Source organism: Pleurodeles waltl, chromosome 10 (genome assembly GCF_031143425.1).
Source record: "Pleurodeles waltl isolate 20211129_DDA chromosome 10, aPleWal1.hap1.20221129, whole genome shotgun sequence".
Taxonomy (NCBI): domain Eukaryota; kingdom Metazoa; phylum Chordata; class Amphibia; order Caudata; family Salamandridae; genus Pleurodeles; species Pleurodeles waltl.
This window is the reverse complement of record NC_090449.1, coordinates 567,811-593,308: the sequence shown is the minus strand read 5'-3', so window position 1 is coordinate 593,308 and position 25,498 is coordinate 567,811. Positions and strand designations below refer to the sequence as shown.

Genomic DNA, 25,498 nt, shown 5'->3' with positions numbered 1-25,498 from the left:
CGCACACTCCCACCGACCGCCCCGAGCACGCGCACACTCCCACCGACCGCCCCGAGCACGCGCACACTCCCACCGACCGCCCCGAGCACGCGCACACTCCCACCGACTGAAGCTATTATGCATATTCCCACAAACTGGCTTACACACAATTGGGATTGTAAAAAAAAAAAAAAAAAAAAAGAAGGCAAGTCTTCTGCCTTGACAAAAATGAACCATAAATCACCAACGCGTAACATTACTTGCCTGTTATATATCGCACAAGCTATTTACATTCACTGAGAGTGAACCCCTCCATTTTCTCTCAGAGAAAGAGCAAAAAATCTGAATCTTTGCCTTTAAAAACATGTATGCACCACCATTTCTACCTCATTAACACAACCATGATGTCAAAACAAGACTCTATTCTACATGCATTAATGATGGTAAATCTGGATTGAAAACAGTGCTTAGAAGCTACACCACAGGCAGAAGACTACCAAAAAAACACCATTCACCACAAAAGAAGTCAAAACTTTTTTTCTTTGGAAAAGAGTCAGGCCAGACATTCTATTCAGAAAAGGTAGAAAGCAAACATACATTTCCAGAGGGCACACCATCGCCTACCCTACTGTTCAACTTATATATGGCCCCTCTCGCTGCCATAGTCAGAAGCAACAGTATGAACATCGTGTCATATGCAGATGACACACAACTCCTAATTTCCCTTACCAAAGACCTGGACAAGGCCAAAAGGGAATCACACTCAGGAATGGAAGCCGTCCCCACCTGGATGAGAGAAAGTTGCCTGAAGCTCAACTCCGACAAGACTGAGCTCATCATATTCGGAAACGCCACCTCAGCTTGGGACAACTCCTGGTGGCCCACATCCTTCTCCCCCCCCCCCCCCCCCCTGCACTGAATAAGCACGCCATCAACCCAGGAACCATCCTCGACTCCTCCCTATCCATGATCCGCCAGGTAAACTCAGTCACCTCCTCCTTCTCGCACACACTCCGCAAACTTCAAATGTTTTTCAGATGGATACCAGCAGAAAGTCGCAGGACAGTCATCCATGCCTAAGTCACAAGCAAGCTTGACTACGGCAACACCCTATATGCCAGCACCTCAACTAGAAACATCAAAAAACTACAACTCATCCAGAACGCCGCAACAGACTCATTCTGGACCTTCCAAGCCAAGAACACATCTCCCAACACCTGAAGACCCACCACTGGCTACAGATCGAGAAGCAAATCACCTTCAAGCTACTCACCAACACGTTCAAGGCCATACACAATGCAGGACCAGCCTACCTGAACCACCGCGTCTCCTTCCACACCCCTGATAGATCCCTCGGCTCCACCTAGATGGTCCTAGCCACCATCCCTTCCATCCACAAAACCACCGTGGAGGACGATCCTTCACCTACATTGCAGCAAAGATCTGGAACAACCTCCCCCTGCACCTCAGACAAAGCCCGTTGCTCACCATCTTCAGGAAGACTCTCAAGACGTGGCTCTTTGGATGAGGACCCACCCCTCCCCCACCCCCTCACGCCTTGAGACCCTCACGGGTGAGTAGCCGCGCTTGACAAAAACTGATTGACACCCTAAAAACTACTTTTTCTTGATTGTCCAAGCTCTGTTCAGTCCAGTCTCTTCATAAACTATCTGATAAAGAAGACTTCAGCTAGCGCAAAACAGTCTGCAAAGTTTGGATCCTACTTGAAGTTCCATTGATCAGGCCCAGCCTTGGACAGGACTCTAGAACATTCATTAACTTAAAAAGAGGCCACGCTGTAGAGCCAAATGTCCTGAAAAATCCCTCAACCCAAAGAACTAAGACCAAATCCAGCAAGAAACTCTCTGGTGCTCCTGGTGGTAACATCCAGGTGTACCATGAGCCACTTGTGGGTGTCAAGTAATGGACAGAGTGCACAAGGTCTTTAGTCACAGGAGTCCAACTATCAGTTGAGTGCACAATTGCTACTTCTTGTTGTGGCTAGAGCTGGATGGACTGCCACGCCATTACTCAATACAAACATCTTAGGGTTTCTTTATAGGTCAGTATCTTGGAGCCCACCAATCGCAGTAACATTTGTTAAAGGTGTGATGGCCACCCACACAAACCACTGATACAAGCAGGACCTGCCATGTTAGGGACAGGCATCAACTTCAACTTCAATTTACACTCTCTCTGGAAAGTAAAGAGTTACAAAGATGGTTCAAATGGTCGAGTATCAGGACAATTTCCTCAAGGCAAACAAACAGGTCTAAAAGGTGTGGATACCAAGTGATTCCTGATGACCCGTCGAGGGACAGAGGAGAACACAGCCCCATAAAAGCCACATGATGGGCCAGTGACAGTGAAGGCTCATACTTTGATACTTGAAAGAACATGGCTGCTCAAACCACAAGCAGCTCCTCCTGGTCCCCTTCAGCAGCCGGAGGTTGCGGGAACCAACTTGTGGCTCTCAAGTAGACTCAGACTATGTTTTCATGCAGGTCCTGCGATCATCTGGGTCTAGAAAGGATTAGGCGGGCTCCTCCTACCAGGCCCTCCGCAGATCAGCGCAGCAGAGTGCATTCCTAATGCCTAAAAGAGGTTTTGATCACGTGCCCTGCAGATACTTATAATCCTTAGGCTGAGGTACATAACGGAAGATTGTGATGGTGAACGCTTCCATCCATCCTGAACTGGAGATGCAGGCTGCACACTCATTCCTTGAGAAACGCCTTCAAAAGATGATTCATCCACCACCACAGTCTGTGGCGAGATTATGAAGTAAGAGGAAGGGATAAATGAAGATGCCTCACATGACCAAAAGAAACGAGCTCAAGAAACCAGGATGCAGGGTGACAGAATTTCGACATTTTTAAGAAGTTCATTTGTAGGGTCCCACACAGACAGGGTCAGTACAAGGTAGTTTAAGACCCATTTATGTCCGGGTTAGGAGTCGGCTCTAATTACCCACACCTGGGAGACGAGACAGTCTACTATAAACTTCTGTCTCAAAAACATCAATAAGGGAGCACGAGTCAGAAACACACACAGCTTCCCCTCACAGAGAATGGAACAGTTGCTCTTTTATTTATTTTTTCGATAGCGCTGCTGCGCCATGAGGTATTAAATGTGCTTTCAATATAACTGATGAGGACGTATGTGAGCACATGTTTACAAAAGCAACACTAAAGGAAGAAATAAAGCTCAAGGGACCTAGGTTGAGGGACCCAGGTCTGAGACAGGGCAGGGGAAGCATGAGAATTACCTGTTCCAAAATCAAACAATTCAGTGAAGGAAGCAAGCGATGATAAAACGTTAAGACGGGGGACCTAGCCCTCAAATTAGAGATCTTGATGTGTATATTTCATCTTGAACGTGTTTTAGGATCTGTTGCTACCTTCTCTGTTCTGCTATGACAGCAAGGTGCTTCTGAAAGTCACAGCAAGATGCAGAAGACTGAATTTGAGCTTGTGCCGTCCAGAATTCTGGTGTTTCCAGATGAAGAGTTCTTGCTCCTGGATTCTCTGGGGCACCCAACGCTGACAGTATGTCCGCTATGTAGCTCATCTACCCGTGAGAGGCCTTTGATCCGAGCCTCCGAAGGTAAGAAGTGAAGGTCCTTCACAACTGGAACCTTTGAAAGTGATGAAAGTGCTTGTTCCTGGATTCTCTGGAGCACCCGACTTTGAAAGCAAGACAGGTGATTCTGAATTTTAGTTTGAATTTTATTTGATCATATAAGGAGCAAGTGAAGATCCCTGGGGACTGGAATCTGACGAAAACCATTGTCCTTGTATGGCTGACAACATATTCATGAAACATGATTCTTGATGGTTCCAGTCTGTCTTGCCCACCTCCTAGTAAGGGTGGGTGGAACTTGATGGACAGCTTCTACTGACCTCTGTGGGGTGATTCTGCTTAGTGCCCATAGAAAGCATGGCTCCTTCACTTCGACAGACAAAGCCCATTATGTGCCATCGGCAGAGGGGAAGGACTTGCAGCCAGTTGCTGATGAGGCTTAGTCATATTTATGGACAGGTTACCTAGGAACTGTGGGACTGTCTATGAAGACCTAAAACTGATCAATGGAGAATGGTCTGCGATCACGAGACCTCCTGCCAAGCTGCTCTGAGGGGGGGTGGAATGAGTTAGCAGCGTAGAGTGAGGAAGAGGGGCGAAGCGTAGAAGGGCAGAGAGTAGAGGTGTGTAGAGTGCAATAAAGCATCATGGACTGGAGTCTTGTGGAGGGGCGTAAAGAGGAGTCACGGAGTGGTGTCAAATCAAGTATGCATGGTGTGGGAGCGCACTGACGTTACAGACAACACTTACAATTGAAATGACCATTACATTTGCACAGACAGTTTTATTGTTAAAACTGTGTAGTAATGGCATCATCAAGTTTACTCATTTGTTGTGAACGTATTAAGATTTGTTTAAACCACATTTCCCCCCAAAAAAAGTTTTAAAAAACAAATAATTTACAAAAAATGAAAAAGTGCTTCGTTTGTGCTTTGCTAATTTAGATATATTCTGAAATATTTGCATAATCACTTACAGAAATTTACATTTTGTTGTTAGAAAAAAACATTTTCTTTCCCAGTACCCACAAGACCGTCACGTAAAACCTATCATTTGAAGTCAGACAAAGAAAACATCAGGCTCTATCAGATGACAGGGCCTGACATGTGACGCTGTTTTTGCACAGTAAATGAGACAAGATGAGAACTAATATTTAAAGGCTAGAAAGTGAGCACTGGTGGAAGAATACAAGGACTGATGGTGAACAAGCTTTGCTTCTCAGGAAAGACGAAGACATGCTGGACAGCCTGAAACAAGTACAGCAAGCAAATAGAAAGCCAGAAAACATGAGTTACATTTTACCAACCACAAAGCCAATGGTGAGCAACGGGAGGAGTTTAGTCCTAGAGAAGCTTTCAGAATGCACACAATAAGTCTTTACCGCAACTAGACAGCTGAGCTGTCTGGTAAGCTTCAACCTATAAAAATGAAACAGGCAGAACCAGATCTCAAATGTCTGCAGATATGTTTAGGGGTAAACCAGACAATAGCCAAACCCTTTGCAGGAAAGGATATCAGCACCTGGCCACGAACAGGCAAATGTGGAACAATCAAGGCAAGTTTTGGATGCGCAAACACCCCTGTCTCCCAGAGTCCCTCCCGCTCACCTCCTCTTTTTCCTGCTTGGCCTCTTTGCGCTCTGCAGCAATGTTCTTCTTACGGTGATAGTTGAACTGAGTGTCCTCCTCAGCTTTCACCATCTCCTTCTTCCGCTTATCGTACTCGGCTGCCAGCTCTCCAGAGCGGCTGATTTCCTCGAACAGAGCTGTGCGTTCCTTGGGGTTCTTCATCGCAATAGACTCGACCGCCCCCTGAAAAGCACACAATGAGTGAAAGGGTCTCTTTCTACCCTGAAGTCTGGATGGTGCAGAGACTGACTGGGCATCCCATTCTGATGTTTTCATTTATTCACACAACCCCACACCACTGATTTCTAATCAGAAACACAATTACTAGCAAATGAGTAATGCGCAAATAGAACAGCAGTTTATGGGGGTGGCCAACCGCTGTGATACACAGCTTCACAGACACTGCAGACATTCCTCATGCATCACAGGAATTGTATCATAGCACTGCAGAAACTGAACATACAAAATACAAAGACAACTAAAAGAACTACTCATCACAGCATAATCTTTCATCAAATGTGATTCCTAAAGCTGGCTCACGCTTGCCCAATAAAAATGTAGTTAACTTTGCTGAACTGCTTCAGTAAGTACTAGATGCAGTCATGCAGGCATAGCCTGGGCAAAAGGATCTACACGTCCAACCCCGGTTTGAGGTTCATGTGTGTCTCTCAGTTTTCAGTGTCCAAAGAGGTTGCATATAGCATGGTCTTGTGGATATTCCCAGTCCTGCTTACGCCAGTTCTGGCACTGGGAGTGCGTCTCGGGCCATTAACGCACAAGCATTAGCTGTATCAGAGTCCCCTTCAAATGCTATTACTTTGTCAATGTGGTCCTAGCAAACACTTGCTACGCGCTCAGTTTTTATCAATCTAAAGGAACCTATAATTGCATGCAAGGCGGACTCTATGGGGCATCTTTTCCTATTTAGACACTGAGAAGATGCTGTGGAAACCGAAAATGAAAAAAAAAAATACAAAAAAACGAGTGCCAATCAATCTGTTCAGCACGTTTGAATGTTCAAACGTGCCCCCTAGGATGCGAAATGTGGCTGAAAACTGCCTTAAAATGGCTTTCAGAAGTTTGAAGGTCAAAGGTCTCATCACAGATGTAAGGAAATGCCTCCTTGGCATGGTTACCCCCTGACTTTTTGCCTTTGCTGATGCTAAGTTATGATTTGAAAGTGTGCTGAAGCCTGCTAACCAGGCCCCAGCACCAGTGTTCTTTCCCAAACCTGTACTTTTGTTTCCACAATTGGCACACCCTGGCATCCAGGTAAGTCCCTTGTAACTGGTACCTCTGGTACCAAGGGCCCTGATGCCAGGGAAGTTCTCTAAGGGCTGCAGCATGTCTTATGCCACACTGGGGACCCCTTACTCAGCACAGACACACTGCTTGCCAGCTTGTGTGTGCTAGTGGGGATAAAACGACTAAGTCGACATGGCACTCCCCTCAGGGTGCCATGCCAACCTCACACTGCCTACAGGTATAGATAAGTCACCCCTCTAGCAGGCCTTACAGCCCTAAGGCAGGGTGCACTATACCATAGGTGAGGGCATAAGTGCATGAGCACTATGCCCCTACAGTGTCTAAGCCAAACCTTAGACATTGTAAGTGCAGAGAAGCCATAAGAGTATATGGTCTGGGAGTCTGTCATGCACGAACTCCACAGCACCATAATGGCTTCACTGAAAACTGTGAAGTTTGGTATCAAACTTCTCGGCACAATAAATGCACACTGATGCCAGTGTACATTTTATTGTAACATACACCCCAGAGGGCACCTTAGAGGTGCCCCCTGAAACCTTAACCGACTATCCGTGTAGGGTGACTAGTTTTAGCAGCCTGCCACACACCAGACATGTTGCTGGCCACATGGGGAGAGTGCCTTTGTCACTCTGTGGCTAGTAACAAAGCCTGTACTGGGTGGAGGTGCTTCACACCTCCCCCTGCAGGAACTGTAACACCTGGCGGTAAGCCTCAAAGGCTCACCTCCTTTGTTACAGCACCCCAGGGCACTCCAGCTAGTGGAGTTGCCCGCCCCCTCCTGCCACTTTTGGCGGCAAGGCCGGAGGAGATAATGAGAAAAACAAGGAGGAGTCACTGGCCAGTCAGGACAGCCCCTAAGGTGTCCTGAGCTGAGGTGACTAACTTTTAGAAATCCTCCATCTTGCAGATGGAGGATTCCCCCAATAGGATTAGGGATGTGCCCCCCCTCCCCTCAGGGAGGAGGCACAAAGAGGGTGTAGCCACCCTCAGGGCTAGTAGCCATTGGCTACTAACCCCCCAGACCTAAACACACCCCTAAATTCAGTATTTAGGGGCTCCCCAGAACCTAGGAACTCAGATTCCAGCAACCTAAGAAGAAGAGGACTGCTGAACTGAAAAACCTGCAGAGAAGACGGAGACACCAACTGCTTTGGCCCCAGCTCTACCGGCCTGTCTCCCCACTTCTAAAGACACTGCTCCAGCGACGCATTCCACAGGGTCCAGCAACCTCTGAAGCCTCAGAGGACTACCCTGCATCTAGAAGGACCAAGAACTCCCGAGGACAGCGGCTCTGTTCCCCAAAAATTGCAACTTTGCAACAAAGAAGCAACTTTGAAACAACACACGTTTCCCGCCGGAAGCGTGAGACTTTGCACTCTGCACCGACGCCCCCGGCTCGACTTGTGGAGAACAAACAACACAGGGAGGACTCCCCGGCGACTACGAGACCGTGAGTAGCCAGAGTTGACCCCCCTGATCCCCCACAGCGACGCCTGCAGAGGGAATCTCTGGACTGCCTGCTTCAAAGACCCGACTCCTGGGAAAGACACTGCACCCGCAGCCCCCAGGACCTGAAGGATCCGACCTCCAGTGCAGGAGCGACCCCCAGGTGGCCCTCTCCCTTGCCCAGGTGGTGGCTACCCCGAGGAGCCCCCCCCTTGCCTGCCAACATCACTGAAGAGACCCCCTGGTCTCCCATTGATTTCTATTGTGAACCTGACGCTTGTTTGCACACTGCACCCGGCCGCCCCTGTGCTGCTGAGGGTATACTTTCTGTGTGGACTTGTGTCCCCCCCTGGTGCCCTACAAAACCCCCCGGTCTGCCCTCCGAAGACGTAGGTACTTACCTGCTGGCAGACTGGAACCGGGGCAACCCCTTCTCCATTGAAGCCTATGCGTTTTGGGCACCACTTTGACCTCTGCACCTGACCGGCCCTGAGCTGCTGGTGTGGTAACTTTGGGGTTGCTCTGAACCCCCAACGGTAGGCTACCTTGGACCCAAACTTGAAACCCGAAGGTGGTTTACTTACCTGCAAAAACTAACAAACACTTACCTCCCCCAGGAACTGTTGAAAATTGCACTGTCTAGTTTTAAAATAGCTATATGTCATTTATGTGAAAACTGTATATGCTATTTTGCTAATTCAAAGTTCCTAATGTTCCTACATGAAATACCTTTCATTTGAAGTATTACTTGTAAATCTTGAACCTGTGGTTCTTAAAATAAACTAAGAAAATATATTTTTCTATACAAAAACCTATTGGCCTGGAATTGTCTCTGAGTGTGTGTTCCTTATTTATTGCCTGTGTGTGTACAACAAATGCTTAACACTACCACCAGTAGTCTATACCAACTATGTAAAAGGACAAGTGAAATTTCCGCTGCTTTCTGTGAGGCGTCATCGGTGGTTGCCACTATGTCCACAAACAAGTGCTCCCCATCCTCAGATGTGAATCTACACTACAGGCGACTTAGAACAAACTTTTGGTGCCGGCCTAGAGAAGGGTAACTGAAGGAAAAAAATAATAATCAACCAGGCCAAACCGGAATGAAGTGAGAGGCTGGAGGGACATTGTGCACAATCTCAGTGTCCTTACAAACCCTTGCAGCATAATTTCACAGATTATTGTATTCTCTCACCAGTAATCCTCAAATATCTTACTTCGCTGGATAACAAATCTGTTATCGTTCATCTTGTTTCTTCCTTTACATGCGGACATTTCTAGCCCTACTCCTTGGAACGTACACATTCCTGGTTAATGAATCCTCACCCTCTTCAGGAAGTAATTGTTATCTTCTTAATTAATCTGTTCGCCATCGTTCCATGTTTATTGTACGTTACTGTCCTCTATGACAATTTCATCTTTTCATTGTAAAATGCTGAGGCCCTCAAGCCAGGGTCATGTGGCTTAGATAGCACCCATCGAGCCAAAAGGGAGTACGTCCTCTCTACCCCTGCTGCGAGCTGCTTACAGCGGAGCAAGTGTTATTTTAGCCCAAGCGCATACAGCTCCTTGTGTATCCTTCGAGACCACCTCCAGCAGGTCTGTTTATTCCTATTGTCTAATACATTCCTCTTGATACTGCCTAAAGTGGGTGTGGGAAGCACTGTGCTTATTTTCTCTGCAGAGACCAGGGATATATATACAACTTTAGGGGGCTTAGGATTTCTTTGAGAGTGTTTCACCCAATCAGATGAAGCACACAACATCTTCTTGGTTTGAGAACACAGTGCAACTCTGTCACAGTTTGCAAAAGATATCTCGGTCTGCAGGAGAACACAGTTCTTCACATGGATTCTAAGGAGTCAACCTGGTTTGGAAAAATATTCGTCTGAGGACAGAAAAGGATTATAATCTCTCATAGAAGCACTTTTGTAGAAAAGTAAGATTTCCCGATCCCCCTAGTTATCAAATTCCTGAATAAGAGTTAAGGATCAAATATTTTTAACATTTGCTGCCGTCATAGCGCCTCACATAAAATGCACCCACGGACCTCAAACTGCTACCCTTGAAAATGTCAGTCTCCTGCACAAGGGTTGAGGGGCTGGAACACCTGCAAATGTTTGGAATCCAGCTGCTGTGGCAGTCTCCTAACGACTCCCGCCATTGCTAATAATATTAACTACACTTACACTGTGCAGTCCACAACTGGACTGTTCTGTGGGTGCTGATAACAGCTGGTAATCAATATTTAACCTATGAACTAATTTCACAGAATTCGGAAGGATGAGAGGCTGAATGGGTCCAGCAGGATTCAAACATACCACCTTCAGGTAGCACACATCTCTCAAATGGATGCATTAGTCCCCTGAGCTATCGTGCAGGCTGTCAATGATGTTACATCAGGCATATTCCTGGACAAGTGGAAAACAAGAAACCTCTAGCCTTGAGGATTCACAGCACACCACAACCCTCCCAACCCCTGGTGCTCCCCATTTACACCGGTGACCCAGTGTGCCAGCTGCACCCCTAACCCCAAGAACCTCCCGGTCCAGGTTTCCCAGTAAGCATTCCCTCACTCTGGTGATTGAGTGTAAAACCCTGGTTCGTCAACCACCGTGCCTGGACTGTACCTGGAACACTAGGAAGTTCCTAGCTTTGATGAGGATTCCCAGTTTCTCGAGCTCGTCACTGTACTCCTGCAGCTGGACGACTTTGTTGTTTATTCTGTACTCCGATGAACCTCCTGAGGGACAAGACATCAAATGATCAAAGACAAGAGATGACAGCATTCAACAGCTGAAGCACCACTGTGCAGCTCTGACTAAGGCTCTCATTACAAGTCCCCATTAACTACACTGGAAGTACCTGGGGCAAGAAATACCTATTCCTGCCAGTATCTCTACGCGAGTTAACAGGGATTACAAGGAATTTTTGTCCGAATGTGGAGTAGCAAATGGACCCAGGAATAACAGGTCTCATTCTTTGTGTTTTCCCCATTCTGAGAGAAATAACCAACCCAAATCCTCAAACATTTAACACCTCTTTGAAGCACATGATTAAAGCTTGGGGGGGGGGGTCATGAAGGGGAATAGAGGGTTGGAGGGGCAGCAGTCCTCTAGCTTCTGCTAGGTGGGGATCTTTTTCTGCTCTGCCCTGCAGTTTACAGGCAACAGTAAATCAAATAAGGGTAATGCCCATATAACCCCTCAATTCCTGGGCTAGCAACAATAAAGACAAATTATGGGAAAGGAAGGGAATAAAGTCAACATTTACTTTACAGCAATGATATGTGAATTGTCACTGGACATGCATTTATTCAGCAAAACGGATTATCTATTTTTTTGAAAGGTTAATATTTTATGCTGCAACACCAAAAAATATTAAAACAATGAAATCAATACACATCCAAGGTACAAACAAAATCCTTGTAGCTTTCAAAATTAAATTACTGTGGCGGTGGTTATAACCCGCTCTATAGTTACCAAATCAACCTAAAGTAGTCCGTCCTATGCCAAGGATCCAAGGCCCAGAAGAACTAATTGCCTGGCTAACCTGTTCTAAATATGTTCAATTTTGTTGGACTCTTTCAAGAAGCTGTCAATGCATTTTGGCCTATATGAGTAACTCATCAGGACACCGGAAGGGAAGGAATACTCCTAAATCCTCAAGTATAGTACACTTCCAGTGCTTCACTTTAAATTCATTAGGAAAGTACTGCTAATAAAAGAGACAAGTTGAGGATTTAGTTTTACTTCCAAAGAATCCCTTTTCCTTGGACTTACCCACAATGATCCGGGCGAACGTGCGCTCTGCCCCACTGTCCTCCGAGTACAACATACTCACAAAGGCCCGGTTGGCGGCTGGCTTGCCTACAGGTGCACCATGGATGAGGTCTCGCAGCGTCTTAACTCGCAGGTTGCTGGTCTTCTCACCTAGTACAAAGCTGATGGCATCCATAAGATTGGACTTGCCTGGAGAGGAGTGGGAGAAGCAAAGAAGAGGGACATGTCAGGAAGAGAGGTCCAGAAGAGATGCCACGGCCAACTTTCATGAGCCATGCAGTCACATATGTATTTGTTGACATTAAAGCAGAAAAGAGGTATGTATGACTGTAAGTAGCTCAGATGTAAGTGCGCACAATGTATGATACCACAAGTAAACACACTTAGCAGCCAAGCACACGTTTGTATGAAATGAAAGGAATTTGCAAAGTACATTTTTTTTAATTTTTTTTAAGAATATTGCAAGCCTGAGTCAACACTGAGATGAAAATTGTATGAAGCACACTATAATAGGTATGGTTTACAGAGGTCATGCCTTCGGCATCTCAAATTACTCATTTTCAGGGTGAACATAAACCATAATTCAGAAACGGTGACCATATGTGGCTGTGTCATGTATGTCAAAAACCATCAATGCTCACATTATAAGTGTCCTTTCTGTAGATGGGTTAGTTGGTGACCCAACTGGTACTGTTGTTTACTTTGGCCTTGGTGCAGTGCGGAGTATTTATTCACACCCACAACAACTAGACTGACATACTTGGCACATTAGAAATTCAGATGTATACATGCCATCGACACGAGGATAGCTAGTACACATCTGAGGGGACACATGACAATGACCTACAGAAGTTTCGATCTATGTTCATAAAAGAAACCAGGCATGGTCTGAGAAAGTCAGTAACAGTTGTTCTAAACAGGCCTGTAGGAGGCCGGCCTGGTGTGTGGTGAGTACCCAAGGTACTAACACCTTATACCAGGTCCAGGTATCCCCTCTCAGTGAAGTGTAGGCAGTGTCTTGCAGCCAGGCTCTCTAGAGGAAGTGTGGATGAGCAGCCAAGGCTTATCTAGGAGACATGCAAAGCTCATGCAATACCACTGCAGTCACACAGCACTAACACATGAAAGAAAACACTCAGTTATACAAAACTAAAACGGTACTTTATTTTTGGAACACAATACCACAAAGTACTAGAATTGTAACTCTCCAATATGAGGTTAGTAATGTGCTAAATGTATACACTAGTAAACAGTAATAATAGGCATAGAAAACAGTGCAAATAGCAATAACCAATAGTGACCTTAGGGGGAGCACAAACCATATAATAAAAAAATGGAATGCGAACACAAGACCCCCAGCTAGGTAAGTAGAATGTGTAGATGGGAGCTGGGAGTACTAGAAAACTAGAGCTAAGTAACACAGTACCCCCCAGCGACCAGGAAAGCAGGAGTAAATCACTGGAATTTCCCCAAACCACCCAAAAGGATGAAAAAGAAGAAAAGACACCCAGATAAGACTGCAAGACAGCAGCGGTGGATTCCTAGAGAAGAAGATCTGTGGAGAGAGGGGACCAAGTCCAAGAGTCACAGTGGAGTCCAGGAGGAGTAGTAGCTACAACCCACCCAGCTGTACTTGCAGGATTTGGTCGACGGTGATGAAGAACAGGTCAGCACTGCAGCCCTGGAGCAGGAGAAGAGATCCTGATGGATGCAGAAGTAGTCTTAAGCCAGAGTGAAGATTGCAGACGGGTGTTGGTGCAGGAATTCCACCAACAAGCCTTGGCAAAGGCAAGTTAGTGGAAAAGTGGTGCTGCCAGGGACCAGCAAAGCCTAGGAGGACTCAACCCAGGAGGGGGAGTCCCCGGAGTCACAGGGGACCCTCAGCGACACGGTGGACCCACAGGAGCAGAGGCAGCACCCACAGGATGGGGACACAGAAGTTGCAGAAGGAGCCCATGCGCTACAGAAAGGGATCCCACACCGCAGGAGAACCACGTAGAGGGCTGTGAGTCGCAGGAAGGAGTGCTGGGGACGAGCTTCACGTCGCCTGAAGATCCCTTGGAGGAGATTACACAAGCCTTGGCAGCTGCAAGAGACGTATTGCACGGGATTACTGTCCTACGGGGGAAGGCAAAGGCTTACCTCCACCAAAGTTGGACAGCTGGCAGAGAGGACCAAGAGGACTGCTCCGGACCACCAGCCTGGATGCAGGATCCACGTAGCTCAGAATGAGAGGAGATTCACGCAGCCGTTCGTCGTCCCAGCAGGTGCCTGTGGAATGCAGGGGAGTGACTCCTTCACTCCACGGGAGATTCCTTATTCTTCTTGTGCAGGATGAAGAGTTGCTGTCTTCTGAGGATGCACAGCCGGGTAAATGTTGAAAAGCCGGCAGGAGCCGTGGAAACAAAGTTGCAGAAAAGTCTTCTTCGTGGATTGCAGCGCTGTCTGTTCCTGGAGAGTCCAGTTGCGGTTCCAGTGGCTAGAAGTCGATGTGGAGGTTGCAGAGGAGTCCTGCTGGAATCGTGCAAGCCGAATCTGAGGACCCACCCAAGAAAGAAACCCTAAATAGCCTGAAAGGGGGATTGGTCACCTAGCCAGGTCACTCCCCTTTCCATTGTCCAGTTTCGTCCAAGAGCAGGGACTGGGGGTCCCTGAACCGATGTGGACTTGTTTATGTATGGAGGGCACCAAATCTGCCCTTCAAAGCATACCAGTGGCTTGGGGTGGCTACCCCTCCCAAGCCAGTCACAACTATTTCCAAAGAGAGAGGGTGTTTCCCTCTCCCAAAGGAAATCCTTTGTTCTGACTTCCTGGGCTTGATCAGATCAAGCAGCAGGAGGTCGGAAACCTGGCTGAGGGGCGGCAGCAGCTTGGGCTGTCCAGAAAACCCTGTAAGACTAGTAGTTGCAATGCTTGGGGTCCTCCAAGGAGCCCCCATAGTGCATGGACTCATACTTCCAATACTTGCAACAGTATTGGGGTATGATTCCGACTTGTTTGATCCCAAATATGCCCAGGTTCGGAATTACCATTAGGTAGCTGGTCCTAGGTAGTGACCTATGCCCATAACACGTGAGAAATGGCACCCCACACTCACAAAGTCCAGGAAAGTGGACTGGAGTTTGTGGGGGGACCTGTGCTAGTGCAGGGGTGCCCTCGCACACAGGGATTTGCACCCTGCCCTCTGGGCTGAGATGACCTGCCATAGGGGTGACTTACAGTGACCTGGTAGTGAAAAGGGGTGCATGCACCCTCTCACAGGCTACAATGGCAGGCCTGCAAGTCACTTTTCAGGGGCTCCCTACGGAAGGCTTAATACATCCTGCAGCACATATGGATCCCATGTGTATCTTGAAAGGAAAAGAAACTTAAATAAAACACCAAAACACCCCAGTGGGAGGGAAAGATCAAACAAGTGTTTCACTCTGGCCATGTACTGCATGAAACATATCCACGGCATGACTTATAGAAGGGATGTCAGAAGACAGATAACCCACGGATAAACTACTCATGGAGTCATTTCATATAGTGTCAATAACCCAGTGCTAGACACCTAAGACCCTCCTCGCCGAACTGCAAAAGAAATAACTAAGCCCTTAAGGAAGGAATGGTGGAATACTTAGCCGGGGCGTTGAGCAGTGATGAGACTTCATCACAGTGGGCCATGCAAACCTTATCTTACCCTCCTTTGCAGTCAGAGCTGAAGTAGAAATGTCATGATGCAGACTGCATCTAAGTGAGTGACTTGCAGCGCCTGTTTTTTAATTAAAACACAAAAAAAACAAAAACAAAAAAAAGTATATTGGTCCATCTAGCTGGCACTGCAAAGTAATATACAATTTAGAGCATACGCAAGACTACATTAAAAATAAAAAAATAAAAATCGCAAGCATCAATAAATATTCAATAGCATCTGCCATCAAGCCCAAACTGATGCAAATGCTGCTTTAGGAAACTCTGCACTTTGGTGGTCATTCATATTCCAAACTCATCGATTTCATATCAGTGACAACATAATGTTAACCCCTTCGATGCCAGGCCTTTTCCCCCCTCAGCTACCAGGCTTTTTTGGGGGGATATTTGGGGTAGTTCCTGCTTAGGGCCTCATAACTTTTTGTCCACATAAGCTACCTATGCCAAATTTCTGTCCCTTTTTCCAACATCCTAGGGATTCTAGAGGTACACAGAGTTTGTGGGTTTCCCTGGAGGAGACCAAGAAATTTGCCAAAATACAGCTAAAATTCTGTTTCTGGAAAAAAAAAAAAAGGCACAAAAGGGCTGCAGAAGAAAGCATGTGGTTTTTCCCTGAAAATGGCATTAACAAAGGGTTTGCGGTGTTCAAATCAACTTCCCAGCTTTCAGGAACAGGCAGACTTAAATCAGAAAAATAAATTTTTCAACACAATTTTGGCATTTTACTGGGGCATACCCCATTTTTACTATTTTTTGTGCTTTCAGCCTCCGTCCAGTTAGTGACAGAAATGGGTCTGAAACCAATGCTGGATCCCAGACTGCTAAACATTTCTGAAAAGTAGACAAAGATCTTAATTCAGCAATGGGTCAGTTGTGTAGATCCTTCAAGGTTTTCCTACAGAAAGTAACAGCTAAAATAAAAATTTAAATTGATGTGAAAAAAAAAAATCCCATTTCTGTCCATGTTTTCTTCTATAACCTTTTCCAGCTATGGCAGATTTTTCAAGGCAATATACCGTTACGTCTGCTGGACTCTTCTGGTTGCGGGATATATAGGGCTTGCAGGTTATCAAGAACCCTAGGTACCCAGAGACAATAAAGGAGCTGAGCCTTGCAATGGGTTTTCGTTGTATAGCGGGTATACAGCAATTCATTTGGTGAAATTGTAAGGAAATGCCTCCTTGGCATGGTTACCCCCTGACTTTTTGCCTATGCTGATGCTATGTTTTGAATTGAAAGTGTGCTGAGGCCTGCTAACCAGGCCCCAGCACCAGTGTTCTTTCCCTAACCTGTACGTTTGTATCCACAATTGGCACACCCTGGCGTCCAGGTAAGTCTCTTGTAACTGGTACCTCTGGTACCGAGGGCCCTGATGCCAAGGAAGGTCTCTAAAGGCTGCAGCATGTCTTATGTCACCCTGGAGACCCCTCACTCAGCACAGACACACTGCTTGCCAGCTTGTGTGTGCTGGTGAGAACAAAATGAGTAAGTCGACATGGCACTCCCCTCAGGGTGCCATGTCAGCCTCTCACTGCCTATGCAAGTATAGATAAGTCACCCCTCTAGCAGGCCTTACAGCCCTAAGGCAGGGTGCACTATACCATAGGTGAGGGCACCAGTGCATGAGCACTGTGCCCCTACAGTGTCTAAGCCAAACCTTAGACATTGTAAGGGCAGGGTAGCCATAAGAGTATATGGTCTGGGAGTTTGTCAAACACGAACTCCACAGCACCATAATGGCTACACTGAAAACTGGGAAGTTTGGTATCAAACTTCTCAGCACAATAAATGCACACTGATGCCAGTGTACATTTTATTGTGAAACACACCCCAGAGGGCACCTTAGAGGTGCCCCCTGAAACTGTATCCAACTATCTGTGTAGGCTGACTGGTTCCAGCAGCCTGCCACACTAGAGACATGTTGCTGGCCCCATGGGGAGAGTGCCTTTGTCACTCTGAGACCAGTAACAAAGCCTGCACTGGGTGGAGATGCTAACACCTCCCCCAGGCAGGAGCTGTAACACCTGGCGGTGAGCCTCAAAGGCTCACCCCTTTGTTCCAGCACAGCAGGACACTCCAGCTAGTGAAACTGCCCGCCCCCTCTGGCCACGGCCCCCACTTTTGGTGGCAAGGCCGGAGAAAATAATGAGAACAACAAGGAGGAGTCACTGGCCAGTCAGGACAGCCCCTAAGGTGTCCTGAGCTGAAGTGACTAACTTTTAGAAATCCTCCATCTTGCAGATGGAGGATTCCCCCAATAGGATTAGGGATGTGCCCCCCTCCCCTTGGGAGGAGGCACAAAGAGGGTGTACTCACCCTCAGGGCTAGTAGCCATTGGCTACTAACCCCCCAGACCTAAACACGCCCTTAAATTTAGTATTTAAGGGCTTCCCTGAACTTAAGATTTTAGATTCCTGCAACTTAACAGAAGAAGAGGACTGCCTAGCTGAAAAACCCCTGCAGAGGAAGACCAGAAGACAACAACTGCCTTGGCTCCAGAAACTTACCGGCCTGTCTCCTGCCTTCCAAAGAACTCTGCTCCAGAGACGCCTTCCAAAGGGACCAGTGACCTCTGAATCCTCTGAGGACTGCCCTGCTTCGACGACAAGAAACTCCCGAGGACAGCGGACCTGCTCCAAAAAGACTGCAACTTTATCCAAAGGAGCAGCTTTAAAAACCCCTGCAATCTCCCCGCAAGAAGCGTGAGACTTGCAACACTGCACCCGGCGACCCCGACTCGGCTGGTGGAGAACCAACACCTCAGGGAGGACCCCCGGACTACTCTACGACTGAGTACCAAAACCTGTCCCCCCTGAGCCCCCACACCGCCGCCTGCAGAGGGAATCCCGAGGCTTCCCCTGACCGCGACTCTTTGAAACCTAAGTCCCGACGCCTGGAAAAGACCCTGCACCCGCAGCCCCCAGGACCTGAAGGACCGGACTTTCACTGCAGAAGTGACCCCCAGGAGTCCCTCTCCCTTGCCCAAGTGGAGGTTTCCCCGAGGAAGCCCCCCCTTGCCTGCCTGCAGCGCTGAAGAGATCCCTTGATCTCTCATTGACTTCCATTGCGAACCCGACGCTTGTTCTAACACTGCACCCGGCCGCCCCCGCGCCGCTGAGGGTGAAATTTCTGTGTGGGCTTGTGTCCCCCCCGGTGCCCTACAAAACCCCCCTGGTCTGCCCTCCGAAGACGCGGGTACTTACCTGCAAGCAGACCGGAACCGGGGCACCCCCTTCTCTCCATTGAAGCCTATGCGTTTTGGGCACCACTTTGAACTCTGCACCTGACCGACCCTGAGCTGCTGGTGTGGTAACTTTGGGGTTGCTCTGAACCCCCAACGGTGGGCTACCTTGGACCAAGAACTGAACCCTGTAAGTGTCTTACTTACCTGGTAAAACTAACAAAAACTTACCTCCCCCAGGAACTGTGAAAATTGCACTAAGTGTCCACTTTTAAAATAGCTATTTGCGAATAACTTGAAAAGTATACATGCAATTGAAATGATTCAAAGTTCCTAATGTACTTACCTGCAATACCTTTCAAACAAGATATTACATGTTAAATTTGAACCTGTGGTTCTTAAAATAAACTAAGAAAATATATTTTTCTATACAAAACCTATTGGCTGGATTTGTCTGAGTGTGTGTACCTCATTTATTGTCTATGTGTATGTACAACAAATGCTTAACACTACTCCTTGGATAAGCCTACTGCTCGACCACACTACCACAAAATAGAGCATTAGTATTATCTCTTTTTACCACTATTTTACCTCTAAGGGGAACCCTTGGACTCTGTGCATGCTATTCCTTACTTTGAAATAGCACATACAGAGCCAACTTCCTACATTGGTGGATCAGCGGTGGGGTACAAGACTTTGCATTTGCTGGACTACTCAGCCAATACCTGATCACACGACAAATTCCAAAATTGTCATTAGAAATTGATTTTTGCAATTTGAAAAGTTTTCTAAATTCTTTAAAGTCCTGCTAGGGCCTTGTGTTAGTCCCTGTTAGCATTTCTTTTAGAGTTTAAAAGTTTGGTAAAAGTTTGAATTAGAACCTAGAACTAGTTTTAGATTCTTAAAAAGTATTCCAACTTTTAGAAACATAATGTCTAGTGCAGAGATGAATGTGGTGGAACTCGACACCACACCTTACCTCCATCTTAAGATGAGGGAGCTAAGGTCACTCTGTAAAATAAAGAAAATAGTAATGGGCCCCAGACCTTCCAAACTACAGCTCCAGGAGCTGTTGGCAGAGTTTGAAAAGGCCAACCCCTCTGAGGATGGCAACACAGAGGATGAAGATAGTGACTTGGAGGAAAATTCCCCCCTACCAGTCCTACTTGGGGAGAACAGGGCTTCTCAAGCCCTGACTCCACAAATAATAGTCAGAGATGCTGGTTCCCTCACAGGAGGGACTAACAACTCTGAAATCACGGAGGATAACTCCAGTGAAGAGGACATCCAGTTAGCCAGGATGGCCAAAAGATTGGCTTTGGAAAGACAGATCCTAGCCATAGAAAGGGAAAGACAAGAGATGGGCCTAGGACCCATCAATGGTGGCAGCAACATAAATAGGGTCAGAGATTCTCCTGACATGTTGAAAATCCCTAAAGGGATTGTAACTAAATATGAAGATGGTGATGACATCACCAAATGGTTCACAGCTTTTGAGAGGGCTTGTGTAACCAGAAAAGTGAACAAATCTCACTGGGGTGCTCTCCTTTGGGAAATGTTCACAGGAAAGTGTAGGGATAGACTCCTCACACTCTCTGGAAAAGATGCAGAATCTTATGACCTCATGAAGGGTACCCTGATTGAGGGCTTTGGATTCTCCACTGAGGAGTATAGGATTAGATTCAGGGGGGCTCAAAAATCCTCGAGCCAGACCTGGGTTGACTTTGTAGACTACTCAGTAAAAACACTAGATGGTTGGATTCAAGGCAGTGGTGTAAGTAATTATGATGGGCTGTACAATTTATTTGTGAAAGAACACCTGTTAAGTAATTGTTTCAATGACAAACTGCATCAGCATCTGGTGGACCTAGGACCAATTTCTCCCCAAGAATTGGGAAAGAAGGCGGACCATTGGGTCAAGACTAGGGTGTCCAAAACTTCCACAGGGGGTGACCAAAAGAAAGGGGTCACAAAACCTCCCCAGGGGAAAGGTGGTGAGACAGCCAAAAATAAAAATAGTAAAGAGTCTTCTACAGGCCCCCAAAAACCTGCACAGGAGGGTGGGCCCAGAGCCTCTTCACAAAACAATCCTGGGTACAAGGGTAAAAACTTTGATCCCAAAAAGGCCTGGTGTCGTAGCTGTAATCAGCCTGGACACCAAACTGGAGACAAGGCCTGTCCCAAGAAAGGTTCCACTCCAAACTCCAATCCAGGTAACACTGGAATGGCTAGTCTCCAAGTGGGATCAACAGTGTGCCCAGAGCAAATCAGGGTCCACACTGAAGCTACTCTAGTCTCTGAGGGTGGGGTGGATTTAGCCACACTAGCTGCCTGGCCGCCTAACATGCAAAAATACAGGCAGCAGCTCTTTATTAATGGGACAAGTGTAGAGGGCCTGAGGGATACAGGTGCCAGTGTCACCATGGTGACAGAGAAACTGGTTTCCCCTGGCCAATACCTGACTGGAAAAACCTATACAGTCACCAACGCTGACAATCAGACTAAAGCACATCCCATGGCAATGGTAACTTTAGAATGGGGAGGGGTCAATGGCCTGAAACAGGTGGTGGTCTCCTCAAACATCCCAGTAGACTGTCTGCTTGGAAATGACCTGGAGTCCTCAGCTTGGGCTGAGGTAGAACTAAAAACCCATGCAGCCATGCTGGGTATCCCTGAACTGGTGTGTGTAAAAACAAGAGCACAATGCAAGGCACAGGGTGAAAAAGTAGAGCTGGAGTCTGGAAAAATGGCCCAGCCTACCAAGAGAAAAGGAAAGTCAGTTGGGAAACCAACTGCAACACAGTCAGAAAAAGAGAACCTCTCTTCTCAGGAAGAAGTTCTGCCCTCTGAGGGAACAGCCTTTGGAGCTTGAACCTGATCAGGTTGAGCTCTTAGGCCCAGGGGGACCCTCAAGGGAGGAGCTGTGTAAGGGACAAGAAACCTGTCCCTCTCTTGAAGGCCTTAGGCAGCAAGCTGCTGAAGAGTCCAAGGGCAAGAAAAATGGAACACATAGGGTCTATTGGGAAGATGGACTCCTGTACACTGAGGCCAGAGACCCCAAACCTGGTGCCACTAGGAGAGTGGTAGTGCCTCAGTCGTTCAGAGAGTTTATTCTGACCTTGGCCCATGATATTCCCCTTGCTGGGCATTTGGGACAAACCAAGACGTGGGAGAGGTTAGTCAACCACTTCTACTGGCCCAATATGTCCCAGAAGGTTAAGGAGTTTTGCCTCTCCTGCCCCACCTGTCAATCCAGTGGTAAGACAGGTGGGCACCTAAAGGCCCCCCTCATTCCACTTCCAGTGGTGGGGGTCCCCTTTGAAAGAATGGGTGTGGACATAGTTGGTCCACTAGAACCTCCCACAGCCTCAGGAAATATGTACATCCTAGTAATAGTGGATCATGCTACTAGGTATCCTGAAGCTATTCCCCTTAGGTCGACTACTGCCCCTGCAGTAGCCAAGGCCCTCATTGGTATCTTTACCAGAGTGGGTTTTCCTAAGGAGGTGGTGTCTGACAGAGGTACCAACTTCATGTCAGCATACCTAAAACACATGTGGAATGAGTGTGGAGTGACTTACAAATTCACTACACCATACCATCCACAAACTAATGGCTTAGTTGAGAGATTCAACAAGACATTAAAAGGCATGATCATGGGGCTCCCAGAAAAGCTCAAAAGGAGATGGGATGTCCTCTTGCCATGTCTGCTTTTCGCTTACAGAGAGGTGCCACAGAAGGGAGTAGGATTCTCACCCTTTGAACTTCTGTTTGGTCACCCTGTAAGGGGACCACTTGCTCTTGTTAAAGAAGGCTGGGAGAGACCTCTTCATGAGCCTAAACAGGACATAGTGGACTATGTACTTGGCCTTCGCTCTAGAATGGCAGAGTACATGGAAAAGGCAAGCAAAAACCTTGAGGCCAGCCAACAGCTCCAGAAGTTTTGGTATGACCAAAAGGCTGCAATGGTTGAGTTCCAACCAGGGCAGAAAGTCTGGGTTCTGGAGCCTGTGGCTCCCAGGGCACTTCAGGACAAATGGAGTGGCCCTTACCCAGTGCTAGAAAGTAAGAGTCAGGTCACCTACCTGGTGGACCTGGGCACAAGCAGGAGCCCCAAGAGGGTGATCCATGTGAACCGCCTTAAGCTCTTCCATGACAGGGCTGATGTAAATCTGTTGATGGTAACAGATGAGGATCAGGAGGCAGAGAGTGAACCTCTCCCTGATCTTCTGTCATCAGACCCAAAAGATGGCTCAGTAGATGGAGTGATCTACTCAGACACCCTCTCTGGCCAACAGCAAGCTGATTGTAGGAGAGTCCTACAACAGTTTCCTGAACTCTTCTCCTTAACCCCTGGTCAGACACACCTGTGTACCCATGATGTGGACACAGGAGACAGCATGCCTGTCAAAAACAAAATTTTTAGACAGTCTGACCATGTTAAGGAAAGCATCAAGGTGGAAGTCCACAAGATGCTGGAATTGGGAGTAATTGAGCGCTCTGACAGTCCCTGGGCTAGCCCAGTGGTCTTAGTCCCCAAACCTCACACCAAAGATGGAAAGAAAGAGATGAGGTTTTGTGTGGACTACAGAGGGCTCAACTCTGTCACCAAGACAGATGCCCATCCAATTCCTAGAGCTGATGAGCTCATAGACAAATTAGGTGCTGCCAAATTCTTAAGTACCTTTGACTTGACAGCAGGGTACTGGCAAATAAAAATGGCACCTGGAGCAAAAGAGAAAACAGCATTCTCCACACCTGATGGGCATTATCAGTTTACTGTTATGCCCTTTGGTTTAAAGAATGCCCCTGCCACCTTCCAAAGGTTGGTGAATCAAGTCCTTGCTGGTTTGGAGTCCTTTAGCACAGCTTATCTTGATGATATTGCTGTCTTTAGCTCCACCTGGCAGGATCACCTGGTCCACCTGAAGAAGGTTTTGAAGGCTCTGCAATCTGCAGGCCTCTCTATCAAGGCATCCAAATGCCAGATAGGGCAGGGAACTGTGGTTTACTTGGGCCACCTCGTAGGTGGAGGCCAAGTTCAGCCACTCCAACCCAAGATCCAGACTATTCTGGACTGGGTAGCTCCAAAAACCCAGACTCAAGTCAGGGCATTCCTTGGCTTGACTGGGTATTACAGGAGGTTTGTGAAGGGATATGGATCCATTGTGACAGCCCTCACTGAACTCACCTCCAAGAAAATGCCCAAGAAAGTGAACTGGACTGTGGAATGCCAACAGGCCTTTGACACCCTGAAACAAGCAATGTGCTCAGCACCAGTTCTAAAAGCTCCAGATTATTCTAAGCAATTCATTGTGCAGACAGATGCCTCTGAACATGGGATAGGGGCAGTTTTGTCCCAAACAAATGATGATGGCCTTGACCAGCCTGTTGCTTTCATTAGCAGGAGGTTACTCCCCAGGGAGCAGCGTTGGAGTGCCATTGAGAGGGAGGCCTTTGCTGTGGTTTGGTCCCTGAAGAAGCTGAGACCATACCTCTTTGGGACTCACTTCCTAGTTCAAACTGACCACAGACCTCTCAAATGGCTGATGCAAATGAAAGGTGAAAATCCAAAACTGTTGAGGTGGTCCATCTCCCTACAGGGAATGGACTTTATAGTGGAACACAGACCTGGGACTGCCCATGCCAATGCAGATGGCCTTTCCAGGTTCTTCCACTTAGAAAATGAAGACTCTCTTGGGAAAGGTTAGCCTCATCCTCTTTCGTTTGGGGGGGGGGGGTTGTGTAAGGAAATGCCTCCTTGGCATGGTTACCCCCTGACTTTTTTGCCTTTGCTGATGCTATGTTTTGAATTGAAAGTGTGCTGAGGCCTGCTAACCAGGCCCCAGCACCAGTGTTCTTTCCCTAACCTGTACTTTTGATTCCACAATTGGCACACCCTGGCATCCAGATAAGTCCCTTGTAACTGGTACCTCTGGTACCAAGGGCCCTGATGCCAGGGAAGGTCTCTAAGGGCTGCAGCATGTATTATGCCACCCTAGAGACCCCTCACTCAGCACAGGCACACTGCTTACCAGCTTGTGTGTGCTAGTGAGAACAAAATGAGTAAGTCGACATGGCACTCCCCTCAGGGTGCCATCCCAGCCTCTCACTGCCTGTGCAGTATAGGTAAGACACCCCTCTAGCAGGCCTTACAGCCCTAAGGCAGGGTGCACTATACCATAGGTGAGGGTACCAGTGCATGAGCACTGTACCCCTACAGTGTCTAAGCAAAACCTTAGACATTGTAAGTGCAGGGTAGCCATAAGAGTATATGGTCTGGGAGTCTGTTTTACACGAACTCCACAGCACCATAATGGCTACACTGAAAACTGGGAAGTTTGGTATCAAACTTCTCAGCACAATAAATGCACACTGATGCCAGTGTACATTTTATTGTAAAATACACCACAGAGGGCACCTTAGAGGTGCCCCCTGAAACTTAACCGACTATCTATGTAGGCTGACTGGTTCCAGCAGCCTGCCACACTAGAGAAATGTTGCTGGCCCCATGGGGAGAGTGCCTTTGTCACTCTGAGGCCAGTAACAAAGCCTGCACTGGGTGGAGATGCTAACACCTCCCCCAGGCAGGAGCTGTAACACCTGGCGGTGAGCCTCAAAGGCTCACCCCTTTGTCACAGCACCGCAGGACACTCCAGCTAGTGGAGTTGCCCGCCCCCTCCGGCCCCGGCCCCCACTTTTGGCGGCAAGGCCGGAGAAAATAATGAGACTAACAAGGAGGAGTCACTGGCCAGTCCGGACAGCCCCTAAGGTGTCCTGAGCTGAGGTGACTCTAACTTTTAGAAATCCTCCATCTTGCAGATGGAGGATTCCCCCAATAGGATTAGGGATGTGACCCCCTCCCCTTGGGAGGAGGCACAAAGAGGGTGTACTCACCCTCAGGGCTAGTAGCCATTGGCTACTAACCCCCCAGACCTAAA

The 25,498-nt window shown here is 47.5% G+C and overlaps 1 protein-coding gene across 1 annotated transcript in view; it reads right to left on the bottom strand.

The window, feature by feature from the left end:
* Positions 1-25,498, bottom strand: part of SMC1A (structural maintenance of chromosomes 1A) — a 205,068-nt gene that overhangs the window by 121,312 nt on the left and 58,258 nt on the right. The window contains exons 2-4 of the mRNA XM_069209287.1: positions 11,684-11,872; positions 10,532-10,644; positions 5,169-5,372 (exon numbers count right to left, since the gene is read on the bottom strand). Of these exons, the coding sequence (XP_069065388.1) occupies positions 5,169-5,372; positions 10,532-10,644; positions 11,684-11,872 (506 nt within the window). The remainder of the gene's footprint in view (positions 1-5,168; positions 5,373-10,531; positions 10,645-11,683; positions 11,873-25,498) is intronic.